The 16237-nt window shown below is 39.6% G+C and overlaps 1 protein-coding gene across 2 annotated transcripts in view; it reads right to left on the bottom strand.

The window, feature by feature from the left end:
* LOC103038098 (ribonuclease inhibitor-like) overlaps window positions 1–16237 on the bottom strand; it is a 316182-nt gene that overhangs the window by 107499 nt on the left and 192446 nt on the right. For both annotated transcript variants that reach the window (XM_049463187.1, XM_049463188.1), the window contains exon 11: window positions 1085–1252. In XM_049463187.1, coding sequence (XP_049319144.1) covers window positions 1085–1252 — 168 coding nt within the window. The remainder of the gene's footprint in view (window positions 1–1084; window positions 1253–16237) is intronic.

The following is a 16237-nucleotide window of genomic DNA, read 5'->3' as shown; positions in this document are numbered from 1 at the left end:
CCAGAGAACCTCCCATTTACGCAGCGACACTACCCATGCTCCTTATGGCTAGAGACTGTCAATCAGAGGGTATAGTCAAATCTGCAGTAAGTCAGAAAGTAATCTGACACATGTGGATTTTAGTCTTTTGGGTTATTTAGAGAGGTTTGGGGCTTTGTGGAGAGGTTTTTGGACAATAGGAGGATTTTGTGCCATTTGATTATGTTTTGGGACACTTGGAGACGTTCTGGCGCTCTTTGGTAAATCAATAATAGAACTCAAAGCATTATAGGTAGCTCAATAAAATATTGGCTGTGTATGGTAGTTAGTGCATCTCTCTGAGCAGAAATAAATTGATATCATTATGGATTTGAAGATTTGAAGATTTGTTGGGGAAAAAGGCAATTTTCAGTTTAATTGAAAAATGACCTAAATATATTTTCATTAAGAGGTTATATAAATTATCACATTGTGTAAAACAATGATTCCATTTTGGGGCCCAAGTATCTGCTTTCAAATGAGTCATTAAACACCAGGGTACAGTGTGTTCTTAAAGTTCTCTGAGCTGAGAAACAGCTTTCCTCCTTAAGATAACACTGTTTCACCCTGGAACAGAAATGAAGATACATCAGAATAGTGTAGGCAAAAAAATCATTTATTACTCTCCCTGGGGGAGTTAGACTGTTCCAGGAACTTTTTACAGATACACACAAGTACACACAAATAGAATAATAACAAAAAACAAAGGAAAAAAATTACTCATACCAGAATATGATATTATGCAATAAAGAAGAGAGAGACTGTGAGAAAAGGCTAGATACACATGTGCAGTGTGTCCATAAAAATTGTTCCCATTAAAGGCATACTATATTAATGATTTAAATAATAATAAGAAGAATAAAAATGTAAATGTCAGATGGGATTAGTCCCATAGTGCAATAGACCTGAAAGTATGACCCAAAAGCAAAAACTAAATTAACCTGTAAGGGGACAAATACTTTTTCACAGCACTGTACCTGGATAGAAATGGAAATCTGTTCTGTGTGTGTGTGTGTGTGTGTGTGTTGTGTGTGTGTGTGTGTGACTGATAAAATAATAATCTTACCTCAGTATCTGTAGTTTACAGTTGTTATCCTTCAGTCCGTCACAGAGACTCTCCACTCCATCTCGTAGCCGATTCTTACTCAGGTTCAGCTCTATCAGTGAATTCTCTGATGTCAGAACTGAGGCCAGACCTGCACAGCTTCCCTCTGTGAGATCACATTTTTCCAGTCTGGAAAAGAGAAAAAACACTTCAGATACTCATATGTATCAAACTGATACACATGACTGGCAGTAACTGAGAGTTTATAGCAAAATAAAACAGTAATGCATGTGTGCATAGTAAAATTTACATTATTATGATTGTACTGCAGCTTTACAGCTAAAAATAAACAATTTAGATAATATAACTGCAAAATATATTAACTATATTAAATAGTCAATGACAGAACAGTGAGGAATGTACAGAGTACATCTGTTTGAGGGTAAAGAGAATGTAGATTGTTTAGTTTGTGTTTTTATGTTTCTGCACATTTGTATAAACTCATTTATTATAGTATTTTCTAAAATGAGTTATATGACTGTATTATTGACTGGGTAAAATAATTGTTTTCAACTTGAACTGTAAAAGAGAAAGATAAAATAATGTTGTTGTGATAGTACAACACAATATATAATGGTGTTCTTGAATGAATACCTTTCTCACCCAGAAAAAAAACACTGATGTAAAATGGAAATGGTTTGGCAGTGATCCAGTTTTTTTGTGGCTGAAGGGGGTAACTTGCCACATTTCATTGAGTCTAAAACTGGATACAAATCTGCAAAACGTTTCATTTTGCATAAATGTTTCCTTTCTTCTGAAACATTGTGCTGTCTTTACGTTTCATTTTACTCACAGGTGATTTAAACGCTTTCTGCAGGCCCCCTAGTGGCCAAATCGACAATTCAAACATTTTTAATTGTTGTGAAGAAATAAGTTTTTTTTTTTGCTGTAACACCGTTCTGTATTGCATTGAGTATGTATATCCTGAACATCCCCATCAAAATTTAATCAGTCTTATGAAATAAAAAAAAAATATATATATACAGTTTCTCATTTAGAAATCAGAGTTTTTTTTAATAGCACGCTTTGTTTTTTTAGGAATTAGGCAAAGATTGTGAAGACTTTTCACGTTTTACTGAAAATACAAGAGAAGAATCTGCAATTTCAAACAAAATATGTATGAATTCTAAAACGGCCCATCTATTTTTATTGACATCCACATTGTTCAATTGTACTCACTTTCTGCTTTCATGTGAGTCATTCTGTGTTAAGATAGATCATTCTGAGACAGAGTTAAAACACTGCTGATATGCAGACTTATGTTTTTTTGTGCACAACCAGAGAATCTCCCATTTACGCAGCGACACTACCCATGCTCTTATTGGCTAGAGGCTGTCAATCAGAGGGTATAGTCAAATCTGCAGTAAGTCAGAAAGTAATCTGACACATGTGGATTTTAGTCTTTTGGGTTATTTAGAGAGGTTTGGGGCTTTGTGGAGAGGTTTTTGGACAATAGGAGGATTTTGTGCCATTTGATTACGTTTTGGGACACTTGGAGACGTTCTGGCGCTCTTTGGTAAATCAATAATAGAACTCAAAGCATTATAGGTAGCTCAATAAAATATTGGCTGTGTATGGTAGTTAGTGCATCTCTCTGAGCAGAAATAAATTTATATCATTATGGATTTGAAGATTTGAAGATTTGTTGGGGAAAAAAGGCAATTTTCAGTTTAATTGAAAAATGACCTAAATATATTTTATCATTAAGAGGTTATATAAATTATCACATTGTGTAAAACAATGATTCCATTTTGGGGCCCAAGTATCTGCTTTCAGATGAGTCATTAAACACCAGTGTACAGTGTGTTCTTAAAGTTCTCTGAGCTGAGAAACAGTTTCCTCCTTGAGATAACACTGTTTCACCCTGGAACAGAAATGAAGATACATCAGAATAATGCTAATAAATATGGGAAACACCCAGGGTGGTGAGGGAGGGGTGGTTAGGGTGTGTTTGGGTATTGAAGTGTGTCATCAAGAACCCAAAAAATAACAAATTCTGGAAATGTTATGAACAATAGTGCTGTAAATGAGTAAACTCATTTGTTTTATCAGAGCAATCAGAAAGTAGTTTACTTTTTAACCATTTTGAATTATTGATTAAATCTCATTGCTAAACCTCTATCTAACCCCTCCTCCTTGCATCTCCCCCTCAATTAATCCCCCCCCCCAAATAATTAGTTGAATTAAAATGTTATTTAATTCAACTAATACTTAACCATAGTTCACAAAGGACTCTCTGCGTTCAAATGTAAAAAAATATATTTAAACAAAAACACCAAATATTATAAAATCACTGCCTTCACAGTAATAAGCCCAGCTGTCAACCGAAAATGATCCATTGCTCTTGTGATTCTGGTGTTAGAAATCTGAGTGACAGAACCAAGTTATTAGAAATCCAGGTCACAGCACCAATTTGTTAGAAATTCAGCCTTCAGAGTTCAGGAGTCAGGAGACAGCTCCAGAGTTGACTTGGGTGTACTTTGTGCAGAGACTAGTTAGTCCTCTCTCTCTCTCTCTTTCTCTCTCTCTCTCTTTCTCTCTCTCTCTCTTTCTCTTTCTCTCTCTCTCTCTCTCTCTCTCTCTCTCTCTCTCTCTCTCTCTCTCTCTCTCTCTTTCTCTCTGTGTCCATGTGACTGAATAAGTCTGACTAAGACCTACATTGGCATAAGTCTGCAAAACTGTGTTTAGCACATTATCCCAAATTAACCAGCACAAACCAGCACAACATAACGTAATCAGGACTGACCTCATGTCCCTTGCTAGTATAAAAAAACAAAAACACGCAAAAAACTTCCTTATCAATGTTGGTGTTATTATTTTTTTTTTTGAACTTATTATTTTTTTTACATAGTACAATATAATGTAATACAAATACAATTCTATACATTCATTTTTCCAGTATTTTGCATTATTCACATCAATTTTAGGCAGTATATAAAAAGTACAAGATAAAAGCAATAAAAAGAAAAAAAAAAAAAATAAATAAATAAATAAATAAAAATCCACTCCTGAATAGTTCACAGCCACATACACACTGAGCATTCATAAAGAAATGTACAAATGGACTGCAAAGAACATCAATGGTACCGCTAATACACATAGTAAAATTTCTTATTGTATAATTAGATGCTCAACAGGGCCCCACCGCTTGGTAAAGATCCGTTTTTGAAGCCTTAGTGTATATGTTATTTGTTCCATCTGATTGACCTCCCATAGCTTTTGTCTCCATAGATTGAATGTTGGGGGGTCTGGGTTCATCCATTTAATTGTAATGCATTTCAAAGCTACTGTAAATAATATTCCAAGTAAATATTTTTTGGACCTCCCGACCACACCATCGGGAATAACTCCCAGTAATGCCACTGTAGGATCTTGTGGGATATCCTGTTGGAACACTTCTTTAAGAGCATACGACCAATATGACCTAGCAAAGAGAGAGGAAGTGTAGACCATCGATTCAGGTCATTTTTAATTCTCCGGGTTATTTTCTTATAATTGGCATCATATAAATTTTGAGTGGACATAGGGATATATATACCTAAATACTTAATACCCTCTTTAGGCCATTTAAATCCACTTTGGAGTTTTACACTTTGTGGTATTCTACGACTAATGTCCATTGCTTCTGTTTTTTTCCACATTAATTTTGTATCCTGAATAATATCCATACTGAAGAATAAGACTTTTTAAATTTGGTATTGTTGTAGTTAGTTCTGTCAAATAAAGTAGTACGTCATCCGCATATAGAGATAATTTATGCTCTTCTTTATTTATTGTTATTCCCTTAATATTATTGCTATCCCTGACAAGCTGTGCCAGTGGCTCAATACTTATAGCAAACAGAAGGGGCGAGAGAGGACAGCCTTGTCTGCATCCACGCTCCAGTGTAAATTTATCTGACCTGTATCCGTTAACTTTGACAGCAGCCTGTGGATCCCAGTAGAGTGTTTGTATCCAATTTGTAAAGTTAGTGCCGAAATTAAAACGCTTTAAGTTTGGAATAGATATTGCCACGATACTCTATCAAAAGCCTTTTGGGCATCTAATGATAAAATTATTGCTTCTTCTCCTAGATTTTTTTGATGGGACATTATATTGAGTAGTCGTCTAATATTATCTCCATAGTATCTTCCAGTAATAAAACCAGTCTGATCTGGGTGGATAATTTTGGGAATTATTTTACTGACCCGTCTTGCCAAAATTCCTGTCAAGATGCGCAAATCTGCATTTAATAACGATATTGGCCTATAGGACTGGCATTCAGTAGGATCTTTGCCCTCTTTATGTATTACCACTATTGTTGCTTCCTTCCAGGAAGGGGCCATTGTCTTAACTCTAGCGACTGATGATTGTCACGTCTGGTGCTGTTAGCTCCTCTGTCCCTTCCACACCCAGCTCTAACGGAGGTTCTCAAGTCAACAACTACACTACCCAGAATGCACCACCCGCTGACATCACGCACTCACCTGATCACATGACACCTCACCTGCTTCCTCCAGGAAGTCCTGAATTCTGATTACTGGCACTATAAAAGAGCACTCCACACACACCCCCAGGCCGCGTATTGTAGGTTCTCCTCATTACAAAGCGTTTCTATTTCTCTTGTCTCAGTTTATCTCGTGTATGACCTTGCCTTTGTTTTCTCAACGCCGATTATTGCCTTTGCCTCTGATACTGGATTGCTTGTGTATTACCTGGACTGTGTTTTCACTACTGCCTCTTGGATTACCTCTGACATTGGATCTCTCGTGTATGAACTCTGGACTGTCTCTCGTTTATGGTATGGTTTTGTCTTCATTTCTCGGGTTATTGGTGATTACCCATTTTTCTCTATTTATAATAAACATATTGTTTTATCAGTATCTGCACGTGTCTGCAATTCTGTGCTCGCCATGACAATGATATGCCTTTAATAATAAGGGGGACAAGATATCTTTAAAAGTTTTATAAAACTCATTAATAAATCCATCAGGCCCAGGGCTTTTGTTATTTTTTAGAGTAGAAATTGTTCCTTGATTTCCCATTACTCTGTTGGTTCATCCAATTCCTCAGACATTGAGTCTGTTAATTCTGTCAGTTCTATGTCTTTTAAAAATGTTTCGATTTGCATATCATCAGAGCAAGTTTCCAAATTTTTGTAAAGAGATTCATAAAACTCTGCAAAGCAATCTGCAATCTTATCCGGCTTTGTGTGGAATTCAGAGTTACTAGATTTTATTTTTTGTACTATATTAGATGATTGCTGTTTTTTCAATGTAAATGCCAATAATTTACTTGCTCTGTTACCATATTCATAGTATCGCTGATTAGTAAATCTTAAATTTCCCTCAATCCTCTCTGATAATAAACTATTAAGTTCTCTGCGTGCATCTTTAAGAGTTTTAATGAGATCAGGATAAGCATTTCGTTTATGATGTTTCTCCAATTCCCTTATTTTTTCTTCTAAGACCTGCTGCTTGGCACTCATATTTCGTTTCTTTGCAGAAGTATATGAAATAATACGGCCCCTTATGTATACCTTAGCACAGTCCCACAGTATAAGAGGTGATGTTCCTGGTGTGTTATTAGTATTTAGGTACAAATTAAGCTCTGCAGTAATGAAAGTGGTAAACTCCTTATCATTGAGCAGAGAAGCATTAAGTCTCCACTGTTTAGAGGTTGGTCTTTGGCCTAGTTCCCACTTAAGTGCCATGGGTGAACGATCAGAAATAGTAATAGGTAATATTTCTATGTCCACTACTCTATGCAATTCTACTTTTGGGGTGAAGAAATAATCAATTCTGGAATAGGATGAATGTCTACAAGAGTAGTATGTAAAGTCTCTATTTCGTGGATATTTACTTCTCCACACATCCACAAGACCTAATTCAAGAGATTGACGTCTAAGCATTTTACTCGTTTTTGAAGATGACCTTCCGATTTAGGTTGTTTATCCATATGCTGTGACATAACACAGTTTAGATCCCCTCCCATCATTAAAAGCCCAGAGCTATACTTTATCCTATTACTGAAAGTTACCTTAATAAATTCAGGGTCATCCTCATTTGGTGCATATACATTCATAAGAGATATTTCAGTGCCATCAATCCATCCATTTATCAAAATATATCGCCCCTCTGTATCTTTATGTAATGATGATAGTGTAAAAATAACTTGCCTATGAATTAGAATAGATACACCCCTTTTCTCCCAGACTTATGTGATGAATAATATACTTTGTCTGCCCAGGATTATTTTAAGCTTATCATGTTCACTATCAGATAGGTGAGTTTCCTGTAAAAATGCTATTTGGCAGTTTGCTTGTTTTAACTGAATTTTCTTCCTTTTTATAGGACTATGAAGACCTTTAACATTATAGGTTATAATTTTAATTGACTCCATTAACTATAGTTTACAGTCTGTATTTGATGGGAATATATAACTGTTAGTATGTTTTTGTAGCTGAACTTATGCATGGGATGATAAAATACAAAATCTGCTCAACATGAATATACTGTATACTCTTGGCTTCAACTTAAGTACTTGGATAAAGGAATTATATGTTAACCTTATTGTCCTTATTATTAACGCAGGATCCTGGGGGAACATTAGGATCAGCAAAACTATAACAAGAAAACAGTGTAAGCCTGAGCTCACGGTCACACTGAACAAGAGGTTGGGACCTAGTCCCAGGCCACAAAAGTAACACGCGGCAAAGAATACAATCTAGATATTATTTGACTGTATTGGTGTGTGCTAAGATACAAAGATTCAGCACTATTCAGGTCTCCACAGAACCTTCGCATTTTTAAACAAATAGACACAATGGCATATAGCATTAAACACTGCTCAGAAAATATATCCAGTTATTAATGTATAAGGCTTTATGCGTCCAATTATAAGGTTGGGAAAATAATATAAGTACGATAAAATGAATGGATGGCGCATAGTATTAAGCTTACCCACAGTTGAAATAGCGTCCATAAATATAAACGTACGTGCACAAGATTTAAAAGTCATGCCGACAGCTGGAATACAACTGCCTTCCAGGTGGAATTATTATATGTCAGAGTTTCTGTGCATGTATGTTTACTCTTACCGAAACCGGCAAAAATATTAAAATGTTACTTTTCCGTCTCAGGGATGATGTTCTTCTGCACATATTCCAAGGCTTCTGTAGCATCCAGGAATTCCTTTTCCTCATTTCTGTATGTAATGCGGAGTCTGGCGGGAAAGTGGAGACCGTAGAGGATCCCCTGCTTTCCCCGCAACATCTTCCTCACGCTGGTGAATGAAGCCCTGGCTTTGGCGACGGTGGCAGTGTAGTCGGGGTATATCGCTAAACATTTCCCGTTTTAACTGAGTGGGCCTAGTTCCTCGCTCTCCTCAGGATCTCTGCAGCGTCTCCATCATAGTGTAGTTTTTCGATGATAACCCGCGGTCGGTCCCCTGGTTTCCACTGGGTTAAACTGCGATGTGACCGGTCCACTTTTACGTCTCGGTCCATCCGCAGCGCTTCTTTAAGAAGTTTGGAGACGGCCGCGGGAGAGCTTGACTCCGGTTGTTCATCCACGACGACTATCCCAATATTGCCCCTTCTCATCCTGCCCTCCAAATCTTCATTCTTTTCTTTGAGTTTTTCAACTTGACTCTGAAGGCAGGTTACCTCGTCCGACCATGTGGATAGTCCTCCCGCCATATCCGTAAAGTCCATCTTCATGCAATCCACTTCAGAATGGATTGCGGCCGCGCTGCTGCTGCTTTCCAATCTCACAGCTTGTAGCTCACTTTTCAGAGAGTTAAAATCCTCAGCAAATGCTCGCTTTAGTTCTTCTTTTATTATCTTAGAGATATCTTCTCTCAAAGAGGACAGGATATCAAACTTGATGGCTTCGGCCATCATACCTGTGGCTTCAGTTTCAGTCTGTGAGGGCGAGGCTGGGCTTGAACTACCTTGAGTGCTGCGCGTCGCAGGAGGTGTAGGCCTCGACGGAGTGTAGCTGTATTTCCGAAGTTTTGCCACCATTCATGTGAATTTTTCACCCTAAATCAGGTCTTGGACGCCTTAGTGTTGGTTTAACTGGATATTAGGTCAGTTTTAATGTTGGTAAAGCCATTAAAATTCGAAGTTCTGCAGGAGCACCAAAACATGCATCTCACTCCATATCCTGCTCACTAGCGCCCCCCAATGTTGGTGTTATTAACATGCTACTAAACATATGGTTCAACTTGTGCTCATAACAAATTTAATATTCTGTTTTGTCATCTGAAATCTTAAAAACCCAGTTCTTAAAAACAGTAGCAGGACAAATGTGTTTAAACCAAAGCAGGAAAAACTGTTGCTATGCCTGTAGTTCCATGTAGAGCACAAAATATCAAAGACAACTGCCCTGTGTCTCCCTGCAAGGTCTTGATTAGCAGAGATAACTGATCCTGTGAAATCCCAGCTGCCAAAAGAATTTCCCATTGTGCTGTCTCTAGAACTGGCATCAATCTTGCATCTGTTTGCCTGCTTTTTATGACAAACTCAAGAAAAGTGACCAATTCTTTGGCAGTAGTGGCACTGTTTTTTCTCATTACAGAATGTTTGATTGGAACCCAAGTTTCATTGTCTGTGAGGATGTGTATGGAAGCAGGAACATGGTTTGGTTCAAGATCCACATCCAAACGGTCCAGTTCATTCTTAAGATCAACCCATTTAGTTTTTCTCCTGTTTGGAACAGCAGTCACCAGAGCTTGTCTAAGATCAGTTTGTAGTGACTCAACCAGCTGTCTAAAATGGGGACCATTAGTTGTATTGTTGCTGTTATCAGCATTTATTGGCTGATACCTGAAAGACACAGGAATACTCTTTCAAACCTCTCACAGAAGTCTGCTGCAGACTCTCCCTTTCTGTGTCTAGATTGGGTAACCTGCACCCAATCAGTGGTTTTATGGCATTTAAAAGTAATTCAGTCATCAAAAGCTTCCCACCCTTTTTCAAGGTTCTGGTTCTAACCCAAAGCATTCGACACCTTTTTAGCAAGCTATCTACCATCTGTGATGCAGTCTTAATGTTTTTGACAAATAATTTTTGTCAGCAAACCTTTTTTTCAAGATGAAAACGAGACACTACCTAAATAAAAACAGCATAAAATAAAAAGGATGACGAAATGAACTCAAATTTTCATCAAAAAATAAAAATAAGACAAAAATGTTGGGCAGGGAGGACATCCAATCTGAACTGATTTAGTTTTGTGAAAGGAAGCGACCAGTTAAGAAGAGTTCCAATCACTACTACTTTAGCGTAGGTGGAGAGGCGGGACAAGCAAGGTAGTCATCCAATCAGTCTCTTTTCCAGTAGCACGGTCAGATACATATTTACACAGAACCCTGGAAGACCGTATTCGCCTGTGATCTGTGGTTACTTACGGGGCTCGACTGGAAGTTAACTCCAGTGTTCAGCAGGGAGAAACAGGAGAGATCATATATTTCTTCTTTGCCATTGCAAAAAACAAGACATGTAAACCACGAGGGGTGACAAATCTTTCAGGCTTCTGCAGAAAAGTCACACAGATCTCCATGTAGAGATCAGCATTTTAACCCTAGAACACTAACGCGGGTGATTTTCACCCACAATTTTTCATGTGATTTTCATTGTGTTGCTGCTGTCTGAGTAACATGGGACTTAGTAGACTCAGGGCGTGCACTGATGTAATTAATGTTATGGATAATTTCCTCCTCCTATCTACGTTTATTTTCAAGAGGCATGCATTCAGGTGATTTTCATTCAATGTTAGTGATAGAGAGTACCACATTTTATGGGTGTAATTTACCTGATGTTAGTGTTTGTGTGTTTAAATCAGGTGCTCACATGTTCCAGTAATGGATGGATTAAAGACTAGGTTCCCAGCAGCATTACTTTTTTGTTAGGACGTTACCTGTTAAGCATTACCTGATTTTTTCAGCTTTTTTTATATGGTCATCCATTCATTCCATTCCAGTTATTCATTCTACTCTCTTTACAGTGTGTGGGTCAGATCTGGATCATATCTATTAATTCTACTCTCTTTACAGTGTGTGGGTCAGATCTGGATCATATCTATTCATTCTACTCTCTTTACAGTGTGTGGATCAGATATGGATCATATCTATTAATTCTACTCTCTTTACAGAGTGTGGATCAGATCTGGATCATATCTATTCATTCTACTCTCTTTACAGTGTGTGGATCAGATCTGGATCATATATTAATTCTATTTACTTTATAAATTGTATCTGTGTGTGTTTAACAAGCAGGGAAGTGCATGTGCTGGACGCACATATAGAAATGGACTCCCCACAGTCAGTGGAGCACCTGTGTTTTCTGCTGTCAAATTAGCAACAAGCCAGAAATTTACCTGAACACACCTTACTTCCAGACCATCACACCCATCAGTGTAGATATATTCCTAAAGTCTAATGCTTAGGCAAGGCATGACAATAGACTGTTGACTTGCTGTAAGATAGCTATTAGCATCGCAACACACCTTGCAGGGGGTGTTATAACAGTGTTGATTTAACACTGGCGAATTTACTGTGTATGTGTCTTCTCTTTTTAGCGGAATTTTAGTGCACAACAGAGCACAAGTTTCTTCAACATTTCGTTCTGCTAAACCAAGCCGAGCCAAACCTAAAAAATATATATTAAATAAACAAACCAATAACAAACAAAAACACTTAAACAATCCAAACCTAAAAGAATAAACACCAGGAGTAAAGCAAATATGAAGGAGAGCCAAGACAAATATAGCCTGATCTTTAAATTAATGAATAAATAATAACAACATTTTATAATAACAGAAATATTATCATGAAGTTGGAAAATAACCAACTAATCTAAACCTAAAATAGTTACAAAAATATAATCTAACAAATTTCAAAATATAAAAAAAATGGACATAACAGAAGATAAACAATAAAATAATGTTACAAAAAAAATTAACAGCCATTAAAGTGGTAACTAATTTCAAAGCAGCAGCTTTACAGCCAGAATATGCAGCTTCACAAAGACATACTGTCACGCCTACCACAGACTCTGTAGTTCCCATCTCTAACTCTGCCGTTCCCATCTATGGACAATCCCCAGTCCGGAACTACAGACTCCCAACTCCCAGAATGCTCCTGACAACACAACGTGTTCAGACTCACTGGGGCGTTCTACGTCACCGGAACTCTAGATTGTGTTCAGGTGTTAGTAATGTAGTTAGGATATAAATACCTGTCTGTTTGTCTTGTTTTTCGCGAGGTATTTTCCCTGTTTCACCAGCGATATACCGAGCGTTATTCTTCTGTCTGTATTATCTGTGTATGACCCTTGTTTTGTTCTTTTCGGCTACGTTTCTGCCTAATCTTTTTGCTCTGTTTATGTTTGTGATTTCCTGGTTTATTGAACACTGCTTCTGGCGTTTTCGGTTTGTGATTTGGCTCCGATTAATTGGTTTGTTTTTTCTCTGATTTTGACCCACGCCTGTTATTCGACATCGCTCTCTGTTTATGTGCCTTGTAATAAAGCCTCGTTTTGTTTTTACCACGAGCGTCTGACTCGCGTCTGTGGCGTTACACATACCAGCGGATAGAACCACAGCAGCCGTGTACCACATAAAACCATAAACTGAATCAAAAGTCAGATAAATCAAACTTAATTCAACTCATTCACTAAAACTCTGAGCAATAACTCATTCACAGTAACTTATTATGTGATCATTATACACAGATTTCAATATAATGTTGAAGCTCAGTAAGTATTATTCTGCGAGGCTCACGACTACTGTATCCTGTTGTGCCAAATTCCTCACCTGCACCACTCTCGGGAACACGCTTATTGGCTTTAACTTTACTTACATATAGGCACCAAAATGGAATACCCAAGATATGTTCTAAGGTACGCTGACTCGTAAGAGAGGGGTTGTGCCAAAAGCAGCACCCTGCCATGAAAAGCACCCAGCAATGCCAGAGATGTATAGTAAGGAAGTAGAACTACTTCACTACTGTACTTAAGCAATAAAAAGCTGTATCTGTGTTTTAATGGGGAATTAGTATTTTCTCCTACTTCCACTTTTACTTCACTACATATTTTCCCTGACTTTAATACTTTTACTACATTTTTAACGTGCTACATCGTTACTCGTTACCAGGAGCATCGCCAGTCCTTTTTATGGGTTCAGGAACCGCCAATGATAATATACATTCTCTCTGAACTGAGAGATGTTTTGTTTGTCACTGCTAGAAGTTTAGCATTAGTAACTGTTTTATCTCTGAAATGAAAGATGTTTGTTTGTTACTGCTAGAAGCTTAGCATTAGTAACCGTTATTCTCTCTGAACTGAGAGATGTTTGTTTGTTACTGCTAAAAATGAAGAATTAGTAACCGTTATTCTCACTGAACTGAGAGATGTTTGTTTGTTACTGTTAGAAGATTAGCATTAGTAACTGTTTTATCTCTGAATAAAACACTGCGAGCAGTCACGGCGGCCACTCCGGAAGCAAAACACGGTGCTTTTTTGTTTGTTTTTTTGTTGTAAATAATGCGGTCTGAATTCGCAACCATGCAAGAGTTCACTATGAGAACAACTGGCACCCACATTTATGACCGACAGACTCTCCTAGACCCGCAAAATCAACCCAAAACTGGAATTACAGATGGTCTACGAGCAGAGCTACATGCGCTAGGTCTGCTAAGATCCGTGGCGTTTCCTGAGCCTGCTAGCTGGAAGAGAGCTCCCTGCAAGCGGTGCGCGAGAAGCCGGAAGCGCGGTAAGAGAGCCGGAGTCCGCGCTAAGCTAATGGCTAACTCCACCCGGCCAGCGGTGCCATCCCTCCTGCTCTCTAACGTCTGCTCCCTGCAGAACAAAATAGACTATCTCCGACTCCAGCGGACAACCCAGCGCGAGTTCAGGAACTGCTGTGTGTTTGTTTTCACGGAGACGTGGTTAACGGACTCCATCCCGGACTCTATGGAGTCAAATTGGGGTCTTTAATGCTGACGAGAAAATAAAACTGTCACGAAAAAAATGTCCACGAATTGCAAAAAAAATCTAATTTTGCAAACAAAGAAGAGAACATAAGTTACCTTTTTTCAATTGTAATATTTTTTTTAGAATTAATCTTTTGCAAAAACACTTTTTCTTTGCGTTTTGCACTTTGCGTTCCTTTTTTCTCTTTGCAATACTTTCCCTCCTTTGCGTTCCTCCGTTTTGTTTGTGAGTCTATTTTGACCCCTTTTTGACGTGGGGGCGTGGGGAGAGGAGAGGGGCGTGGCTATGGAGGAACGCGTCATCAGCTGGAGCCTCTGCTCCACGCTAGACTCCGCCACTGAGGTGAGTGGCATGCTATGCTTCTGCGCCGATCGCGACGCCGGCCTCTCCGGCAAGATCCGTGGAGGTGGAGTGTGTGTTTACATCAACACAGCATGGTGTAACAACGCTGCGCTGATCTCCAGCTACTGCTCACCGCTGGTGGAGTTTGCTGTAGTCAGAGCCAGGCCATTCTACCTGCCCAGAGAGCTTAGCAACGTGTACATAATAGCAGTGTATGTAGCACCCAGTGCTAATGCTAATGCTAACGGTGCTAATGCTTACGCTCTGCAAGAACTGCACACTGTTATCTCCAAACTCCAGAACTCACACCCCGACGGACTGTTTATTGTTGCTGGTGATTTCAATCACAGTAATCTGAAGGCTCTGCTGCCCAGCTTTCACCAGCATGTGGATTTTCCAATGCGTGGAGCTAACGTGCTGGATTGTGTTTACACCAACCTTCCCGGTGTGTACAGAGCAGAGCCCCGCCCCCACTATGGCTACTCGGACCATATCTCTGTAATGCTCATTCCAGCATACAGACAGCTCATCAGACGTGCCAAATCAGAGAAGAAGCAAGTAACAACCTGGCCTCCAGGAGCCATCTCTGCTCTTCAGGACTGTTTTGAGCACACTGACTGGGACATGTTTAGAGAAGCTGCTACTTCTTATGACTCCATCAACCTGGAGGAGTACACAGATTCAGTGACTGGCTACATCAGCAAGTGCATTGAGGATGTTACTGTCTCCAAAACCATCACAACCTGCCCCAACCAGAAGCCGTGGATGACTGCAGAGGTGCGTGTGCTGCTGAGAACCATGAGACAAGGCCTTTAAGTCGGGGGACAAGGCTGACCTCAGAACAGCTAGAGCCAAGCTCTCCCAGGGGATCAGAGAGGCAAAGCGCACCTACGCAAAGGAAATCCACGCCCACTTCCAGGACACTGCTGACACTCGGCGCATGTGGCAGACCATCACCAACTACAAGTCACCTCCACCTGCTTGTAACGGTGATGCCTCCCTTCCAGATGCACTGAACTCCTTCTACACAAGGTTCGAAGCACAGAACTCCACGACAGCAAGGAAAACCACATCTCCTCCAAACGACCAGGTACTGTGCCTGTCGTCAGCTGATGTGCGGAGAACTCTACTCAGAGTCAACCGACGGAAAGCCCCAGGACCAGACAGCATACCTGGCAGAGTGCTCAGAGGATGTGCAGATGTTCTCACGGACATTTTCAACATTTCTCTGAGCACTGCGGTCGTGCCGACGTGCTTCAAGGCGACCACCATCGTCCCTGTGCCGAAGAAGTCTCAAGTGTCCTGCCTCAATGACTACTATCCCATTGCACTTACTCCCATCATCATGAAGTGCTTTGAGAAACTGGTCATGAAGCACATCAAAAACCAGCTCCCCTCCTCACTGGACCCACTGCAGTTTGCGTATCGTCCAAACAGATCAACAGACGATGCCATCTCTACTGCGCTCCACCTGGCTCTCACCCACCTGATCAACAAAGACAGTCAGTTCAGCATTCAACACCATCATCCCTCAGCATCTGATTGGAAAACTGAGCTTGCTGGGTCTGAACTCCTCCCTCTGTAACTGGGTCTTGGACTTATTGACTGAGAGACCACAATCAGTCAGGATTGGAAACAACACCTCCAGCACCACCATACTGAGCACCTGCGCCCCCAGGGCTGTGTGCTCAGCCCACTGCTGTTCACTCTGCTGACTCATGACTGTACTGCAAAGTACAGCTCAAACCACATCATCAAGTTCGCTGATGACACAACTGTAGTTGGCCTTATCAGCAAGA

This window comes from Astyanax mexicanus, chromosome 13 (genome assembly GCF_023375975.1).
Source record: "Astyanax mexicanus isolate ESR-SI-001 chromosome 13, AstMex3_surface, whole genome shotgun sequence".
Classification (NCBI taxonomy): Eukaryota; Metazoa; Chordata; class Actinopteri; order Characiformes; family Acestrorhamphidae; genus Astyanax; species Astyanax mexicanus.
The sequence above is the reverse complement of the archived record's forward strand: the minus strand, read 5'-3'. Positions and strand labels throughout refer to the sequence as shown.